The sequence below is a fragment of the Silurus meridionalis genome, chromosome 6 (assembly GCF_014805685.1).
Source record: "Silurus meridionalis isolate SWU-2019-XX chromosome 6, ASM1480568v1, whole genome shotgun sequence".
NCBI lineage: Eukaryota > Metazoa > Chordata > Actinopteri > Siluriformes > Siluridae > Silurus > Silurus meridionalis.
Window position 1 is genome coordinate 25,542,505 of NC_060889.1, and position 15,720 is coordinate 25,558,224.

Below are 15,720 nucleotides of genomic sequence, written 5' to 3' on the forward strand. Positions count from 1 at the left end.
ACAATTCCTGCCTTTCCTTCTATGTCTCTATCTTTAGTTCTCTATCTGTCTCTTACAGTACAAACTCCTTCCTCTCTTTTTTCCTCTCATCCATTGTTCCTTCTTTTCCGAAATGAATTTGTTTGTTTTTCTATTTATTCATGAAGCGTATTTTTCATGTATATGTCAATCGTTTTATTGTATTTATTCTTTGAGAAACGAATCCCTTACTTTGTGTTGCACTCCAATTTCTTTGAATCTTCAGCCGAGCAGTTTTTTGGGACCTTGCAGCTTTCTAACCTTCTGTAATACTTTAATGATGATGCTTCTGAGCTCTAACGCTGTTTTTTTCTCAGCCAGAGGTGATGGTGTATGTCATAGTCACCTCCCCTGGTCCCTTTACCGTAATAATGCGCTACATGACCGCTGGCCTGCACACGTCTGTGCGTGGGAGGGTCGTATTGGTGGCGGATCGAGCTTTTCCTCTCACTGCAGCTGTAAGTGATGAGCAGACTGACCATCATCCGCATCATCACAATCATCACTGTCCTGTACCAAATTCTTACTTTCTTCCCCATTTTTTTCCTCGATAAGCTTTTAATTTCAGCTACTGAATCTGCATTATCACTTGCACTACAGCAGCTTTTCACATAAAAATTGGAAAACATTTGTTGTTTGGAAACATTTTTCACATAAATATGCGACTTATTACGTTTCTAGAATCCGCAAATTTTGACTTCTTCTGTTGATGTTTCATGTTTAAATTAGTTTAAAATTAGTTAGTAAATTTGGTAGTACAGTGGAACCTCAGAGCTCGCGAGGGTTAGGGACCAAGACCGGTCGCGAGTTCCGAATTTTCGCGACCTTTTGATACGCCCCTTCCAACCCAGTAAAAACCCAAAGAACACTATACGAAATCGAAATTTAAATCAGAAATTTAAATGAGTAAATAACACTATTTCACTATTTACATAATAAAAATAGTTTTAAAGCATTTTTTAGACAATTTTAATGAGATAAACCTTGATTAGAAATGTAGCTTGCGGTTGCTCACGAGCCGATCTGAATGAGAGTCGCCGGTCGGAATGAAAGTCGCGAGCATGCGAGGTCGTGAGCGCTGAGGCCGCGAGCTTCGAGGTTCCACTGTAAAAGCATTTTAAAATGTTATTCCTAACGTTCTTGAACATTCGTCCTGCTGTGGATTCCCACGAATTTTAAGATTATCCGCAACTCTATGCTCCTTGATCCAGAATCGGACACAACACCCTACAGTCAACCCTCAATAATTTGCGGTACGGAACTCTCGTTGGAAAATTCGTGGGTTCTCATTTGGAACCTAACTAACAACAAGTTGTGGATAATATTAAAATTCGTGGGAATCCACAGGTTCAGGATGCTCACGCTCAAGCAGGTTGTGTCTCAGATCAGGTCTGATGACTGGTTTGTCCTGATAGATCTAAACTTCCCCATATCAATCCTTCCTGCTCAGAGGAGGTTCCTTAGGTTTGCTTACCAATATTGCGGCCTCCCATTCGGCTTTGCGCTCTCACCCCGCACCTTCACAAAATGTATTGTTTTTAACCGCTCGGATCATCCGCATTCTGAACTGTGATTGGTTGATATTAGCTTGATCAGAGCTACTGGCAGTCCGGCATTGAGATGTCATTAATGCGTGTATGAAGGAGCTGGGGTTAAGACTAAACCTCAAGAAGAGTCTGCTTTCTCCAGTAAAGAGGTCCAGCTCCTTAGGCGTGGTGTGGGACTTGACCCTTATGTGGGCACAGCTGTCTCCCGCTTGGATCAAAGCTATCCTCATGTCAGTCAAGAGACTCACTGAGTCACTCACTGTGAAGCAGTTTCAGAGGCTGCTGGGACTCATTACAGCAGCGTCCAGTATGATTTCTCTTGGCCTTCTGCACATGAGACAGAGGGTTCTCCCAAAAGCGAACCCTTCAAAACTTTTCTATGTGGAAAGAACCTGCATTCTTGTCTCAAGGCACCGTCCTGGGAGCTCCTTGTAATCGCGTAATGCTAACGACGGATGCATCCCTAACGGGGTGGGAAGCAGTCATAGGTGGCCACTCCGTCTTAAGTCAATGGAACAGGCTCTATCTCATGTGGCACATAAACTGCCTGGAGATGCCGGCCGTGTTTCTGGCTTACCATGAGCTGGTCCATACAGACAACACATCAGTGGTCTCTTACATCAACCACCAGAGGAGTCTACAATCTCGCCCCCTATACAGGCTGGCACGGCAGATCCTCCTGTGGTCCCAGGGGAAACTGCTCTCATCGAGGGCTGTCTACATACTGGGATGATTAAATTGTAGAGCAGACGCCCTTTTGAGGCAAGGGCCGAGGCAAGGGCTCTGTCTGACCCCCCTTTGAGCCATTGGCTGAGGTGACCTTTAGGTATCGGTCTATCAAGACTTCTTTCCTTCTGGCTATATCCTTTCTGAGGAGGGTTGGGGACCTACAGACTCTTTCCGTGGCCCAATCTCTCCTGGAGTTTACCCTTGGCATGGCCAGTGCCTTCCTTTAACCCAAACCATGGCATGTACCTAAGGTGCCTACGGGTTCCCTACGACGTGTTGTGATGTGAGCATTAGACCCTCCTCCTTTTCAAGCCCCTGACCTGGAGAAAGAAAAACGACTGTGTCCAGCGCAAGCACTGGACATGCACGTCCACAGGATTAGTCCGTGGAGAAAGTCAGAGCAGCTGTTTGTCTGCTTTGGCCTCTATAAAATAAGGGTTTCCTGCCAACAAGCAGACTCTCAGTGGTTGGACTGTGGATGCTATTTAATCTTTATATGGATCCTTTGGTCTCCCCACTCCTTTTGGGGTCAAGGTTTACTCCACACGGAGTGTGGCGGCCTCTACGGCCTGGTCCACTGGAGTCCCACTCCAGGACATTTGCAATGCAGCACTGTTAAATTCTGTCAGTGGAGTCACGGGACACGATGCAAGGCCAGATTATTCTGTCAGAGTCACGTGGGTGTGACTTGTTGAGCGGAGGAGGTCCAAGAGGAGAAGTGGGGAGGACCCAAATGCAGGATGCCACAGGGATATTGAGAGAAACAGGCTTCAATATAAAAGGTAGCAAGCAGAGCAATGGAGCAAAGGCAAACTCCAGGATCCAAACTCCAAAAATCCAGGATCTAAACACAGGCAAACAGGGCAATGCAGTAGGAGACAAAACAAAAACCAAAAACAGTCCAAAATGCGCGTTGCAAAACCGTAAGTGCGTGCGACAAAACAGGAAATGCGCCCTGAAGATCCTGACAAATTCTTACTTCGCATATCCAAATGATGTTAGGAAGCTGGGTTCTGAGCGCAGAATCAGCCTTGATACATCACCTCAGGAGCACAGATGTTTAAGGGCTTTACTCAAGGGCCCCAAAAGTAGTAGCTTGGCAATACCAGGGTTTGAACCTCCCAACTTGAGCACAGTCATTATCTAGAAGAATGAGAGCATTGGAAGGTGAGTGTTGGAGGTGGAGTTTGTGGTGGCAATGCTTTCTGAGAATCCACGTTGATCCAATCGAATGCTGTGAACTGTTACGTAGAAGCAAAAGGGTTTATTTGCTACATGTATTACAGCAACATTTTTTTGCTTTTTCCAGCTTAGGAAGCTTGATACAACCTTACTGGGACAGAAAGCATTAGGGGCCCTGCTTAAGATCCCAACAGCAGCAGTTTGGTGGTGCTGGGCATTGCACCCCCTACCTGCTGTTCAGAAACTTACACTTATAAACTTAGACTTATAAAGAACAGTCTTATTCATTCTTTCTTATCACATTATCTTTGTAAAGCTGCTATGAAACAATATACATATTAAAAGCCCTAAACAAATAAAAATTATTTAAATTAAATTATCCCAGATCTCTAACAGTTAAATCACCACTGCTGTAATCATAAACTAAAGACTACTCATATCTGAGCTCTGATTACTGACAGTTGCCTGGTTTCCATTCTTTCCTCCTTCCTCCTGTTCGCTCTTTGCTTGCAGCTTAAGCTTGTTTAACCTGCACTGAATGCTGTGAAATCAGGTCCTTAATTTAGTGAGAAGTTTGACAGAAGGTGCACATTTGAGTGGCTCAATAGTTCCCCTGCAGTAGCGCTGTATTTAAACACTGATGTCTAACCTGACCCACCTGCAGCCAGTATGTGTCCATATTTCACTTTTTTCCTATAGAGTGAAGTGTGTGTGAGTGTGCATGCCAATGAGACGCACCCTCCTCACTTCCTCATGATGCTGCGCTACGCTAACCATAACGGAGCCCACGTGAGCGGTCGCGTCACTGTCACACGCACCCGGAGCACACCAGGTACTCCTGTCTGTCTGTCTGTCTGTCTGTCTGTCTGTCTGTCTGTCTGTCTGACATCTGTGTCTGTATATACATGTAATTCTATATACTTGTCTGTCTGTCATTTGTATACAGACTATAGGTATATGGCCAAAAATATGGGCCAAAGTATGTGGACATCCACCTATTAAACATCCCCATTTTGTGTTATAAGAAGCTTTACTCTTCTGGAAAGATGTTCCACTAGATTTTGTGGGGATTTGTGCTTATTCAACTACAAGGCTGTCAGTAAAGTCAAGTATTGATGTAGGTGAGATGATGAGGAGGCCTGAGGTGCAGTCAGTGTTTACATTCATCCCAGAGGTGTTCAATATTGTTGGAGCTCTATAGCAGGAGATCTTCCACTCCAACCCATGTAAAGCAGATCTTTATGGAGCTGGATTTGTGTACAGGTGTATTGTCAGGCTGTAACAGGTTTGGGTCTCATAGGTAAAGTGAAGGGAAAATGTAATATTTTTGCATCCAGAGACATCCTGTATTATTATTGTTGGTTTAAGAGCTTCTCATCTCCCAGGAATTTCACACACAACAGTCTTATGAGTTGTCTGTCTTTCTATCTGTCTGTTCTATTTGATATGTGTGTGTGTGTGTGTGTGTGTGTGTGTGTCTCTCCCCTAAATAACCCTGTTCAGACTGCACAGTAAACAGCACAGTCTTCTGCTTTCACATGGAGGAATTAAAACACAAGCAGCATGTATATGTGTGTGTGTGTTTGTGTGTGTATGTCTGTGTGTGTGTGTGTATGCAGTTATAACAGCACAAATGAATCATAACATGGGCACAGATGTTTCTTATATGAAACTCTACTTAAAAACAATACCAAGAGAAAGGTTAATGAATTTAGTTAACTCCAACTGAACAAAAAAAACAAACGTCGAATGTTGGTTTGTAAATATTTATCTAAATCAGATTTTTACAATAATAATAATAATTATTATTATTATTATTTATTTTTTTATGAATTTTATTGAAGCAGAAAATCACCATAATAACCAATGTAAACAAGTGAGATTATTATTATTATTATTATTATTATTATTATTATTATTATTATTATATATTTATGTTGCACTTATATACAGTATTGTACAGTCCTATGTAAACTCACCATACTGTAATGATTCTGTAGTGATTGTGTTTTTTCTCTCTGAAGGGTCTGGAGATAGCAAAGAGGTACAGTTTCCACCCAGCCGCTCTCCTGCCTTCCTCATTGTTCCTGGAGATGGATTCGCTCAGCCCTTCACTCTCAGTGCAGGAAAATGGATTGTGTGTGTGCATGCTGAGGGAATCCTGTTGGTTAGTTTTTACCTCCTTATTGTAGTCAAAAAAGTTAAGAAAAATCAGGAGATAGACCTTTAAGACTGTTCGCAGATAATATTTAAATTTTTTAATCTGTATAATTATATATACAGTGCAAACTATTAATGATGTCTGCTGTACAAAATTTGACTAAAAAAGATAAAAATGGGAGAGACAGAGAGAGAGAGTGAGAAAACATAATTAGAGTGTGTGTTGTGTTGCAGGATTACTTGGTGCTGCTGCCCAGTGCATACTATGAAGCTAAGATCCTGCAGCAGGAGATCACAGAGCCGTGCACCTACCAGTCCAGAGACGGCAAGTACGTGTGCAATCGTGAAATCAGGAAATCATTTCATTTTCTCTAGATCGTGAGCGTCATTAAGTCTGGATCCAAGAGCCCGAGAGCAACTTTCCTAATATTTATAATATTTATAGCAACTGTGTTTGAATACTTAAGTGACCCGATTATAGAATTCTTTTTGCAATACAATCTGATATGTTTTATCTGATAACATCAAGGACCAAAAGAAAGAGATGTAAAGATCACACACTGATTTCTACTGGACACTATTCGGATATTATTAGGAGTTTCTACATTGGTTTCTTTGATATGTTAATGTAATGATGTACACGAACATGAGCTGGTGGTACCTGTTTGGTTTTACAGCCGACGGCTTGTTGTAGTGTTTGTAGTGAAAACCATTAGAATTTCTGTCATGGTTTTTGCTGGTTTTAGCGGACCATGCAGTGATTCTGCTAAAGAATCCAGAAAATTACAACAAATAATTACCAGTAGAATAACCATTAAAAAATCAAATTATATTATAACCATTAGTATTTTTAATTGTATTTAGAAATATTGCTACAGAAATTGTAAAAGAACACATTACTACCGAATTTTTACGATTTCTCAAATATTTTTTACTACTATTTAATAGAATATTGTCAATTTGTTTTGCTTATATTTATAATTTAATACAGAATATACTTATGCTTTCGGAAATAATAGCACGAATATAAAAAAAAAAAAATTATTGAAAAAGGCAGTTTTATATATTATATATTAATATACTGTATATTAAATCCTGCAAATCAAATACTTTGTCTTTTATTTATTTCTATTTATTTGAATAGCAAAGTTGTTTTTTTTGTTTTTTTTTACACAAAGTAGATAATATGAAAATATAAAATTTATATAGTGTATAGTGGGTATAGTGTATTATAATGTAGTTTATTTATTGTCTATTGTATGTATGTAATTATAAATATTACTATTTACAGAAATGATCAGTAATGACTTTGTGTATAGTGTACCATATAAAGCGCAGATGGTCAGATTGGTTTTGTTTGCCATGTGTTCCCCGACTGCAGCTGTCTCCTCTACAAGCACGTGCCATTGGAGGGGTTCCCATCAGCGCTGGCATCTCAGAGCCTGAGCTCTACACAGAGACACGCCCGCGTAAGACAACCCACCGCCGACCATCCCGACCTGGTGTCCGTAAACGGCGGAGAGGTGGGAAATCAAGATAATTACAGCTCACTGTATTCAGTTTAGGAGTTGTTAGGGGAAAGTGGTATTTCTATATAAATCTATAAATCTCAAATAAACAGATTCGAAATAGATTCAGGAGTCAAAGGATTTCAGTGAAACAGTCGATGCATTCAACATGTTTACTCAACTAATCAACACTCCAAATGTGTCTATTTTTTTCTTTTAGGATGATAAAACTTTGCTCTAATCTCTATAAAATCTATAATATTGAGATTTGAATATTCTGAGATTTTTATGTAGAGAAAAATTCAAAACCCCACATATAAACCATATATTCAGAAAATTCATATTTGAATGTGTTTTCGTCTTCCAAATGTTTTTCTTTATTTGTTTGCTTTTTTTTTTTATATGCGCTTTTGTTTTTGTTTTTTTGCATTGGATTATTTTTTCCTCAGTTTTTTTTCCATGGGTTTATTTTTTCAGCTTTTTTTTGCATGGTTTTTTTTTTTCAATGGCTTTTTTTTTGCATGGTTTTATTTTTGTATTTTTTTTTTTGTATTTTATTAATTTTTTTTTTTTTTTTTGCATGGGCTTATTTTTATTTTTTCTATATTTTTTGCATGGGTTTATTATTTTATTAGATTTTTTGCATGGGCTTATTTTTTACTTCTTTTTTCATGTTTTATAAATTTTTTTATTTTTTTTTCTTCGTGGGTTTTTCTTTGCATGGGCTTATTATTACTTTTTCTTTTTTTTTTTTGCATAGGTTTATTATAATTTTTTTATTTTGTATTTTTTTTTTTTGCATGGGCTTATTTTTTATTTATTTATTTATTTATATTTGCATGGGCTTATTTTTATTAATTAATTAATTAATTTATTTATTTTTGCATGGGCTTATTTATTTATTTATTTATTTATTTATTTATTTATTTTTTTGCATGGGCTTATTTATTTATTTATTTATTTATTTATTTATTTATTTTTTTTTGCATGGGCTTATTTTTTCATGGGAAATAAAACCCCTGCCCTGTTATGTCATGTATTACCTTCAAACAAGTTATCAAAATGAGATTGTTTAAGTGTTTCGTAAGTAAATGCACATGCACTGTATTTGTAGAGAAACAGCACATTTGTATTTTTATTTTTTTTTTAGCTGAGCCTGACTCTACACGTCCCTGAGTCCGGCTCTCATGTCCTGGTTCTGGAATATGCCAACGAAAGGGATGATATGCAGAACGTTTACGTCTATATCAGTGGACAGGCACGGGACCGAATTCGAGCCAGAGCAAACATCTATAGCTGTGCTTATAGGTGTGTTTCTTGCATGACCCATTGAAATAAGGGGTGTCTTGGAAAAAGAAAAAAGAACATTATGCCAGTGTAAAACCAATGTTTCTTGAATAAAAAATATAACAAATATTATATTTACTAGAAATATCAATTGAAATTGCTGGCTTTTTGTATAAATACCTGTTGTATATAATGTACATAATAATAGAGATAAAGTTACAGTATATTGAGTATATTATTAGATTATGTAAGTTAGCTTGATTCAAGAAAGTCAATATTCTGCTCCTGTAGCTTCCTGTGTCGCTCTGTGGTGGTGGATGGACAAAACCGCATCGCTCACTTTCTTCTTCCCCCCAAGGCTGAGATTCTTCTGCAGTCCCCCACACACTCAGTCCTGCTGGTGAGAGATTTCTATTGTTATTAGTAATTATTATTCATTTATTCAGAATTTTTTTTTTTTTGTAATAATTTACTTTTTTTTTTTTTTGACCTGACACTGTTGAACTACGGGTTGCCAGATTTGATCAACATTAACGAGCTGGTCTAACAGCTAATCCTCTTTTCGTCTTACATGTAAAGTTGAAGAGCCGCTGCACCATGTTGCGCAATCCTGCCTACTGCGTAATGATTTGACCGTTTTCCTCCCACAGTACCGAGTGTACGCCATCCCTTCTGACGGGTTTAGCATGGAGCTCATCCAGCCCATGGTGTACTGTGTATCGCACCATGGCCGATTCACAGAGGACAGGTGAGAGTGCTTAAACAATAGTTGCGAGCAATTTAGAAATTTTAAGTCTATCTAAAGCAGGTGTCTTTCTTTAATGGGGGGCTTTAACAGAAAATCACATGGGCCGGCGTGACGACCAGAGTTGTTGTTGAAATTTATTATGATTTTAAATGTATTTCTTCTGCCTCCCAATGCTAGATTAGTTTAATATTTTGTTCTGCGTCATGCAGACTAATGAGTATTAATGTTCAAGAGATATATATCGCCTATTAAAAGAACATTATTACTATCATAATGACATTTTTTCATACTCGTTGCTATTGAAATCAAAACATATACTTACTTATGAGTATGTTTGGTGGGTGAATCAACCGAGTTTTTTTAAAATAGATACTGGATAAAAAAAACTCAAAAAATAATCCTTGTAAAATATTACTGAACTTAATTACAAAAAACAGTACTGAAACATGAAAATTTGCTTAAGGAAATAAATATGAATATATTCATTATATAATTATATAAATTATAAAAAAAATATATAGCGCTCTCTGTGCAGCGCGCTGTCTCACGTGTAAAAACAAACAGCACATGGAATTAGTGATCCGCCTCTAGAGGCCGTTCTCGTAATGACAAAGGACTGGAACCCGGAAAAACTATTAGTGTGGATTTTTGCTGATAGCGGATAGTTCCAGCAATCAACTATCAGTGCCTCAAACTCTAATTTTTTTGTTTTTTGAGAGACAGAATTTATTAACAAATACAGAAATACGATATAAGTAAAACATATTTAAAATAAAATTTGCCATTCTGGCATTGTTCACATGTTTCAAATGTGGGGTCCGTAGTTTCATGACTCTTGATCCAGAGGCACATTGTAGATCCTCAGATGAGTTTCATAGTGAGGAACGCTTGAATCTCAGCAGTAACTTGAGCTCAGGACTGATTCTGATGAAGGTGGTAGCTCTGTGGTTAGGATGTTGAAGAAGGTCATGAGTTCAAATCCTACCACCACTAATCTGTCTTTGATGGGCCCTTGAGCGAGGCCCTTAACTGTTCAAACAGGGATAAATTCGTTCTGATAAGGACGTCTACCAAATGCTATAAATGTACTATAAATGATCCTAGAGTTGTTAGTTTGGAAATGATTCTACACTGATGAAACACAGAAAAGTGAACAAAACAAAACAGTATGCAGTTATGGTCAGGATGTAGGCAGTACTGGACTTCTGAAGGCATCCAGGATCTGATTCATCCCTTTTTATTTCCTAGTGAATGCACTTTCTCCCTAAGAGAGGCTGAGCATAAAATAGAAACAGGCCCACACTCCAAACCTGGGAGATTTTTTTTCACACAATCATTTAAAGGTTTTGTGAGATCATGAACACCATAAATCCCCTCCTCTCCCCAGAATCTATAAACATATGTTCAACATAATGTATGTGGTTTAACATTTAGATAAGTGCACACATCCAGCAGTCATGTTGTAACAGTCATGTTTAGTTTGTAGAAGCGTGGCTCGGATTCGCTTCAGGTATTTCACTTTCTGCCTCTCTTGCGTTTGATCTTTTCAGAAAGCAGTGGTATTTCAGTAACGAGATATAAAAGCACATCTGCAGCACAGGCGTGGCTACTAACATTCCACGCACAGGACCAAATGTCTCACCTCGAGCACAGTATTCTTCCATTTGTCATCTCGATTCCACCTCTCTGTGTTTTCCTGTGTGATCTCGATCTGAGGGCCGTAGGCCAGGTGTAATTACAGAACAATAACTTCATAAGGAGCCGTCATGTGGAGGAACATTTTGCTCTTATAGCTATATATTTCCTTAATTCGTTTGCCTCAACAAATAGGAACGCGGTTTGAACAATTCGGTTCTGGTTGAGTTTGGGAGGTTGGCTGGTATTTCAAAATGTGTGTGTGTGTATGTGTGTGTCAAATTCTAGCTTCAGGGGAAAACATGAGTAAACCATTATATATTTAAAAATACATCTATAGATTTTTCTTCAAATGAGAACTTTGAACAATGAGCAGTATGTCAGCTTGTGTGTGTGTGTGTGTGTGTGTGTGTGTGTGTGTGTGTGTGTGTGTTTAAGGTAATTTGTCATGTCTCTTGAAACAAGAGCTTCACTACTAGGGATATACATATACATTATCACTTATTAAATGCTAAATAAATGGGAAGCAATTGGACTTCTGATCAAGTCATGCATTCGAATTCCAGCACCACCACGCTGATATTGATGGGCCCTGAAACAAGGCCCCTAACCATCAACTGTTTGGTTGTATAGATGAGATTTATTGTAAGTCGCTCTGCTTTGGATAAGAGCTTCTGCTAGATGCTGTCAGTTTACGGAAAAATTATGTGTGGTTCTATAAAAGGCTTGCTACAGCATCAAATAAACCTTTATGCTAAATATTAATATACATTTACCAATACATCTTTAATTAGGTGAATTATCATTTTATCTGTTAACTTGCACTATGAACTAACATGAATGAGGTACAGATAGCAGTTTCACCGTGGCAAAACAACCGTGCTGTCAGTGATTCACCTCTAGTGGCCACTCTTGTGCTGTATTATGACAGTGGACTTTCTCAGCCTCTCCATTGCAGAAGCAACCCGGAAAAACTATCGGTATAGACTCTGGTCAATAGTTCCATCAATCAACTGTCGGTGCAGATTAAAATCCGATAAATCAGTCGAACGTTCAAGGACCCAGCAGTGGTAGCGCTGTGATTTGTGCCTCTGGCTTTCCGATCAGAAGTAAAACAACTTATTCACTGAGCTACTGCGTCCCTTCCACGTAAAGGGACAAATTTTGCAGGAGTTAGATAATTTTTACTTCTAATGAATGGTTCTTTACTTAGTTCTGGTTACTTAGCTTCTTAAAAAACAAAAACATCTTGGCTTTCCGAAAAAAAAAAAAAATTTTGTGAACCATTTATGACTAAAAACCCTTTCGATGGTGCAGTTTTACATCTTTTTTTAGTTTTTGGATTTTAGAGACACAAGAACTGTAGTGGTACCACAGAAAAAGCCTGAGGGAATCTGAATCTGTCTGGTGGATACACCAGAGACAAAGTGAGAACATCTTATGCAGACAGTAACATGGCTTGGTTCTCTTTTTCAGTAAGCACTGCATTCAGAGTCAGTTCTACACACCGCCCACGGCGATCTCTTTAGACACCTCAGCCGTTACCCGGCCGTCCAGATTCAGCACTCCGGCTTCAGGACGGTGTGATGGACTTTTGCTCAAATCACCTCAGGTACCACGCATTCTTCTTTCCACTTTTTCAATGTACAGTAGTAGCTTTATCTTGGTAGTTTAGGTACCACACTCTTTGTAAAAGATCACACTTGGAAAGAGTGACTGATTTTCTTTCCATAAACTGAAGTCAGTTTGAATATGATTCAGGGTCAGGATGCAGTGAGAGTCAGCTCATGTTTTATATTTTAGATGAAGTCCTAAAATCCTATTTAAAAGAACTGTGGGATATAAATGTCCCTCTTTCTTTTTCTTTACCTTCCCTGTAAACCAAAATAGTGCCCGATTCGGGGATTATCCACATAATGACTTCCTGTTGAGTTGGAAAAAAAACAAACATTGATCACTGCTACTTGTTGTATTTAACTACACACTTGATGAGCACATTCAGCTTCTTGTCATCACTCTTCCATCATAGAAGCTTAATCTCACCACCCAGTTTACAAATGATCAGTTCAGAGAAGTGTGTTTCCTAGCGGTCTAAGGCTACAAGAAATTCACGGTTCAGTACGTTCATTTTTGAAACAATTTTAAATCAAATGCCTTCTAGGTATGAATAAAAAATAAAACATGAAATAGAATAAATCAAATTATTGCAATACACTTTTTAATGATATTGATTAAAAAGAGTAACACGATGAAATTCAATTGATTAAGAACAATTAAATAAATGGTCAAACAAAAATAATAGTTTATTTTGTTAGACAGGCCCAGGAGTGGCAGCTTGGTGTGGGTTGGATTTGAACTCACAACTTTCAGCTCCAAAGTCCAATGCCTTAACTACTAAGCTACCACATCCCACACACATAAGGTCATGAGTTCAAATCTCATCATTATAAAGCTGCTACTGCTGGGCCTCTGAGGTGAATGTGTCAGGGCTGGCTGGCAAGAGGGACCCAAAAACAGGACAGTACCAGAAAGCAAAGAGAGTCCGAAAAGCAAAACCACAGGCAGATGAAAAGATGCTGATGAACACTAGGTCCTGGCACACACTGGGGTAATACCGATAGTCTGAGATGCCGAAAGCGCGAACTAGAGCATGGTTGCGAACAGAGCAATAACTGAAATAGGAAACCGAAAATAAATCCGGCAGCATAATTGGCAACCTGGAAATGTAAGTCACTCTGGATGAGAGTATTTGCCATAAATGTAAATAGAAACTGGTTCCTCGTAGGTCGCTTGACTTGCCATTTTAATGAGGGTTTTTTTTTTACGTGAAGAAAACTCGACACATCATACAAAATTGAGTTTTCGAACACCATGTTGAGTACATGCGCACCTATATTTTAATTTGAGCGTCTGCGCCAATCCGGATTGGAGAAATAACCCTTACGTGTGTTTTTGTGTGCAAATCTGCTTCTAGACTGAAGTGGAACTGGCAGCACAGGTCTCTCAGACGGGACGCTACATGTTTGTAGTGCACTACTGTCAACCTGAGCACACGTCTTTCCCAGTAGAGGTGCTTCTCCACTCAGGAGAGACGTGGACAGGTGAGGATACTGGCTTTCTCAAAAAAAAAAAAAAAACGCTTTCTACCCTCTTCTACATACCTGAGAACACTTTCAGGGACGAGATTAATGCTTTCCAGGTGCACTTATTAAACAACAGCTTCCTTTTTTCCTCAGGTCACATAAACGCCTCGTTCTGTCCGTCAGTGTCCGGTTGCAGGAGTGTGGTTATAGCGCAAAAACGCATCGCTCTGGATGTCCTCCAGCAGACTCTGTCTATCACTCTGAAAATTCCAAATGGAAAAACCCTCACTTTGGTAAGAACCTTTTTCAAAACACTGCATTCCTTTAGTTTTGCTCTTTTGTCCTCCCATAGTCTTAAACTTTCATTAGTACGAGTGAATTATAAACTTATGTTGGCTGTGTGATGCTTCATCCGACCTCTTATACACTGTTATGTAATGATTTTTTATTATATAAAAAGAAAGGTATGAGATCCTGGCATGTGAGTGTTTCACTGACAGTGCGATAGACTCTATGATCATCTGCCCATCCTGTCCTGGCTCTTTCTCTCGGGTCTTTTTAAGGTGTTTTTCTTTCCAAGTACACAACTTTTTTTTTTTTTTTTTTTATAAACCACTGCCAGGAAACCACAAGGATGTAGATACAAAGCTATGATTATTTATAGCGCATCTACAGTAGGGTTTAAAAGTCTGAGTCCATTATCCAGAGCTGTGTTTATTTCATCAGAAACATAGCCTCATGTTAATACAGTGAAGTTCAGGGTATAAAGAACGCCATTAGGCAAAAATTTCAATGAACAAAGAGTTCTAAAAATGTACTTCCCTACATAAAATACCGAATACATTGCTGTATGAGGAAAGTCGTAACTCAGTGGTTGAAACTCGGGGTTGCTGATCGGAAGATTGGGAGTTTAAATCCTAGCATCGTCAAGCTAGCACTCTTGGGCCCTTGTGCAAGGCCCTTAACCCTTTGTGATCAATGCACCAAACATCACTGGGATTACATTTAAATCATTTTTCTTTTATTATTTAATTATTCCAGGCTTGAAATATATATATACATAAACATTTATGGGTAATTTATTAAAAAAATAAATACATAAATAAACCAAATATGTAACTTTTCCCATATTTATGAAATATTGGGTCAAATGTACAGTAAGGAGATCACAGGTTCTTATGTATGCCATGTGTGTATTTATGCTTACAGGATTCAGTCCTGGTGATTCCAGAGGACAACTACAGCCCTGACCTTCTCAATCCTAAAACTCTGGATTTGTCTCCGGATTTCATCAACCAATGTAGAGCTGACGGATTTTACATCGAGTGCGTGTGCACTTCTTTTGTATTGTGCCTCTGTTTCTGAAATTGTACTCCAGACATGGTTCTGACTTCTTTTCCTCCTTTACTTCAGCCCTCACAGAGCCTCGGAGTTCTGTAAAAGTTCGGCTCGCTCCCTGGTCGTTCGGTACCTGGACGGAGCTTTGCCTTGCTCTTGCGATAAAGCAGGATCCACAAGTCCTACCTGTGAGCCAACAGGAGGCCAGTGTTCCTGCAGGCCGCACGTGATCGGGCGTCAGTGCTCTCGATGCGCCACGGGGTTCTATGGCTTCCCATACTGCAGGCGTGAGCGCTCTCTGTTGGATAACTTGCACAACTGCACAGCAAAACTTTTCTTTTTTTTTTTTTTCTTTTTAATTCCATAAATTTGGGGTTAAAAAAATTGTACAGTGCGTCCAAGTTTTTATTGCTTATCTATAAACACTACAAAAATACTAATTTGCTTTTATGGAAATTTCTATTATTTGAGTATGCCCAGTTATT

The 15,720-nt window shown here is 38.7% G+C and overlaps 1 protein-coding gene across 1 annotated transcript in view; it reads left to right on the plus strand.

Moving 5' to 3' along the window:
• Positions 1–15,720, plus strand: part of LOC124386972 (laminin subunit alpha-3-like) — a 115,727-nt gene that overhangs the window by 52,379 nt on the left and 47,628 nt on the right. The window contains exons 24-36 of the mRNA XM_046851050.1: positions 336–476; positions 4,176–4,308; positions 5,501–5,643; positions 5,871–5,965; positions 7,018–7,159; positions 8,295–8,452; positions 8,723–8,831; positions 9,082–9,179; positions 12,291–12,426; positions 13,789–13,915; positions 14,051–14,190; positions 15,107–15,222; positions 15,311–15,522. Coding sequence (XP_046707006.1) covers positions 336–476; positions 4,176–4,308; positions 5,501–5,643; positions 5,871–5,965; positions 7,018–7,159; positions 8,295–8,452; positions 8,723–8,831; positions 9,082–9,179; positions 12,291–12,426; positions 13,789–13,915; positions 14,051–14,190; positions 15,107–15,222; positions 15,311–15,522 — 1,750 coding nt within the window. The remainder of the gene's footprint in view (positions 1–335; positions 477–4,175; positions 4,309–5,500; positions 5,644–5,870; positions 5,966–7,017; positions 7,160–8,294; positions 8,453–8,722; positions 8,832–9,081; positions 9,180–12,290; positions 12,427–13,788; positions 13,916–14,050; positions 14,191–15,106; positions 15,223–15,310; positions 15,523–15,720) is intronic.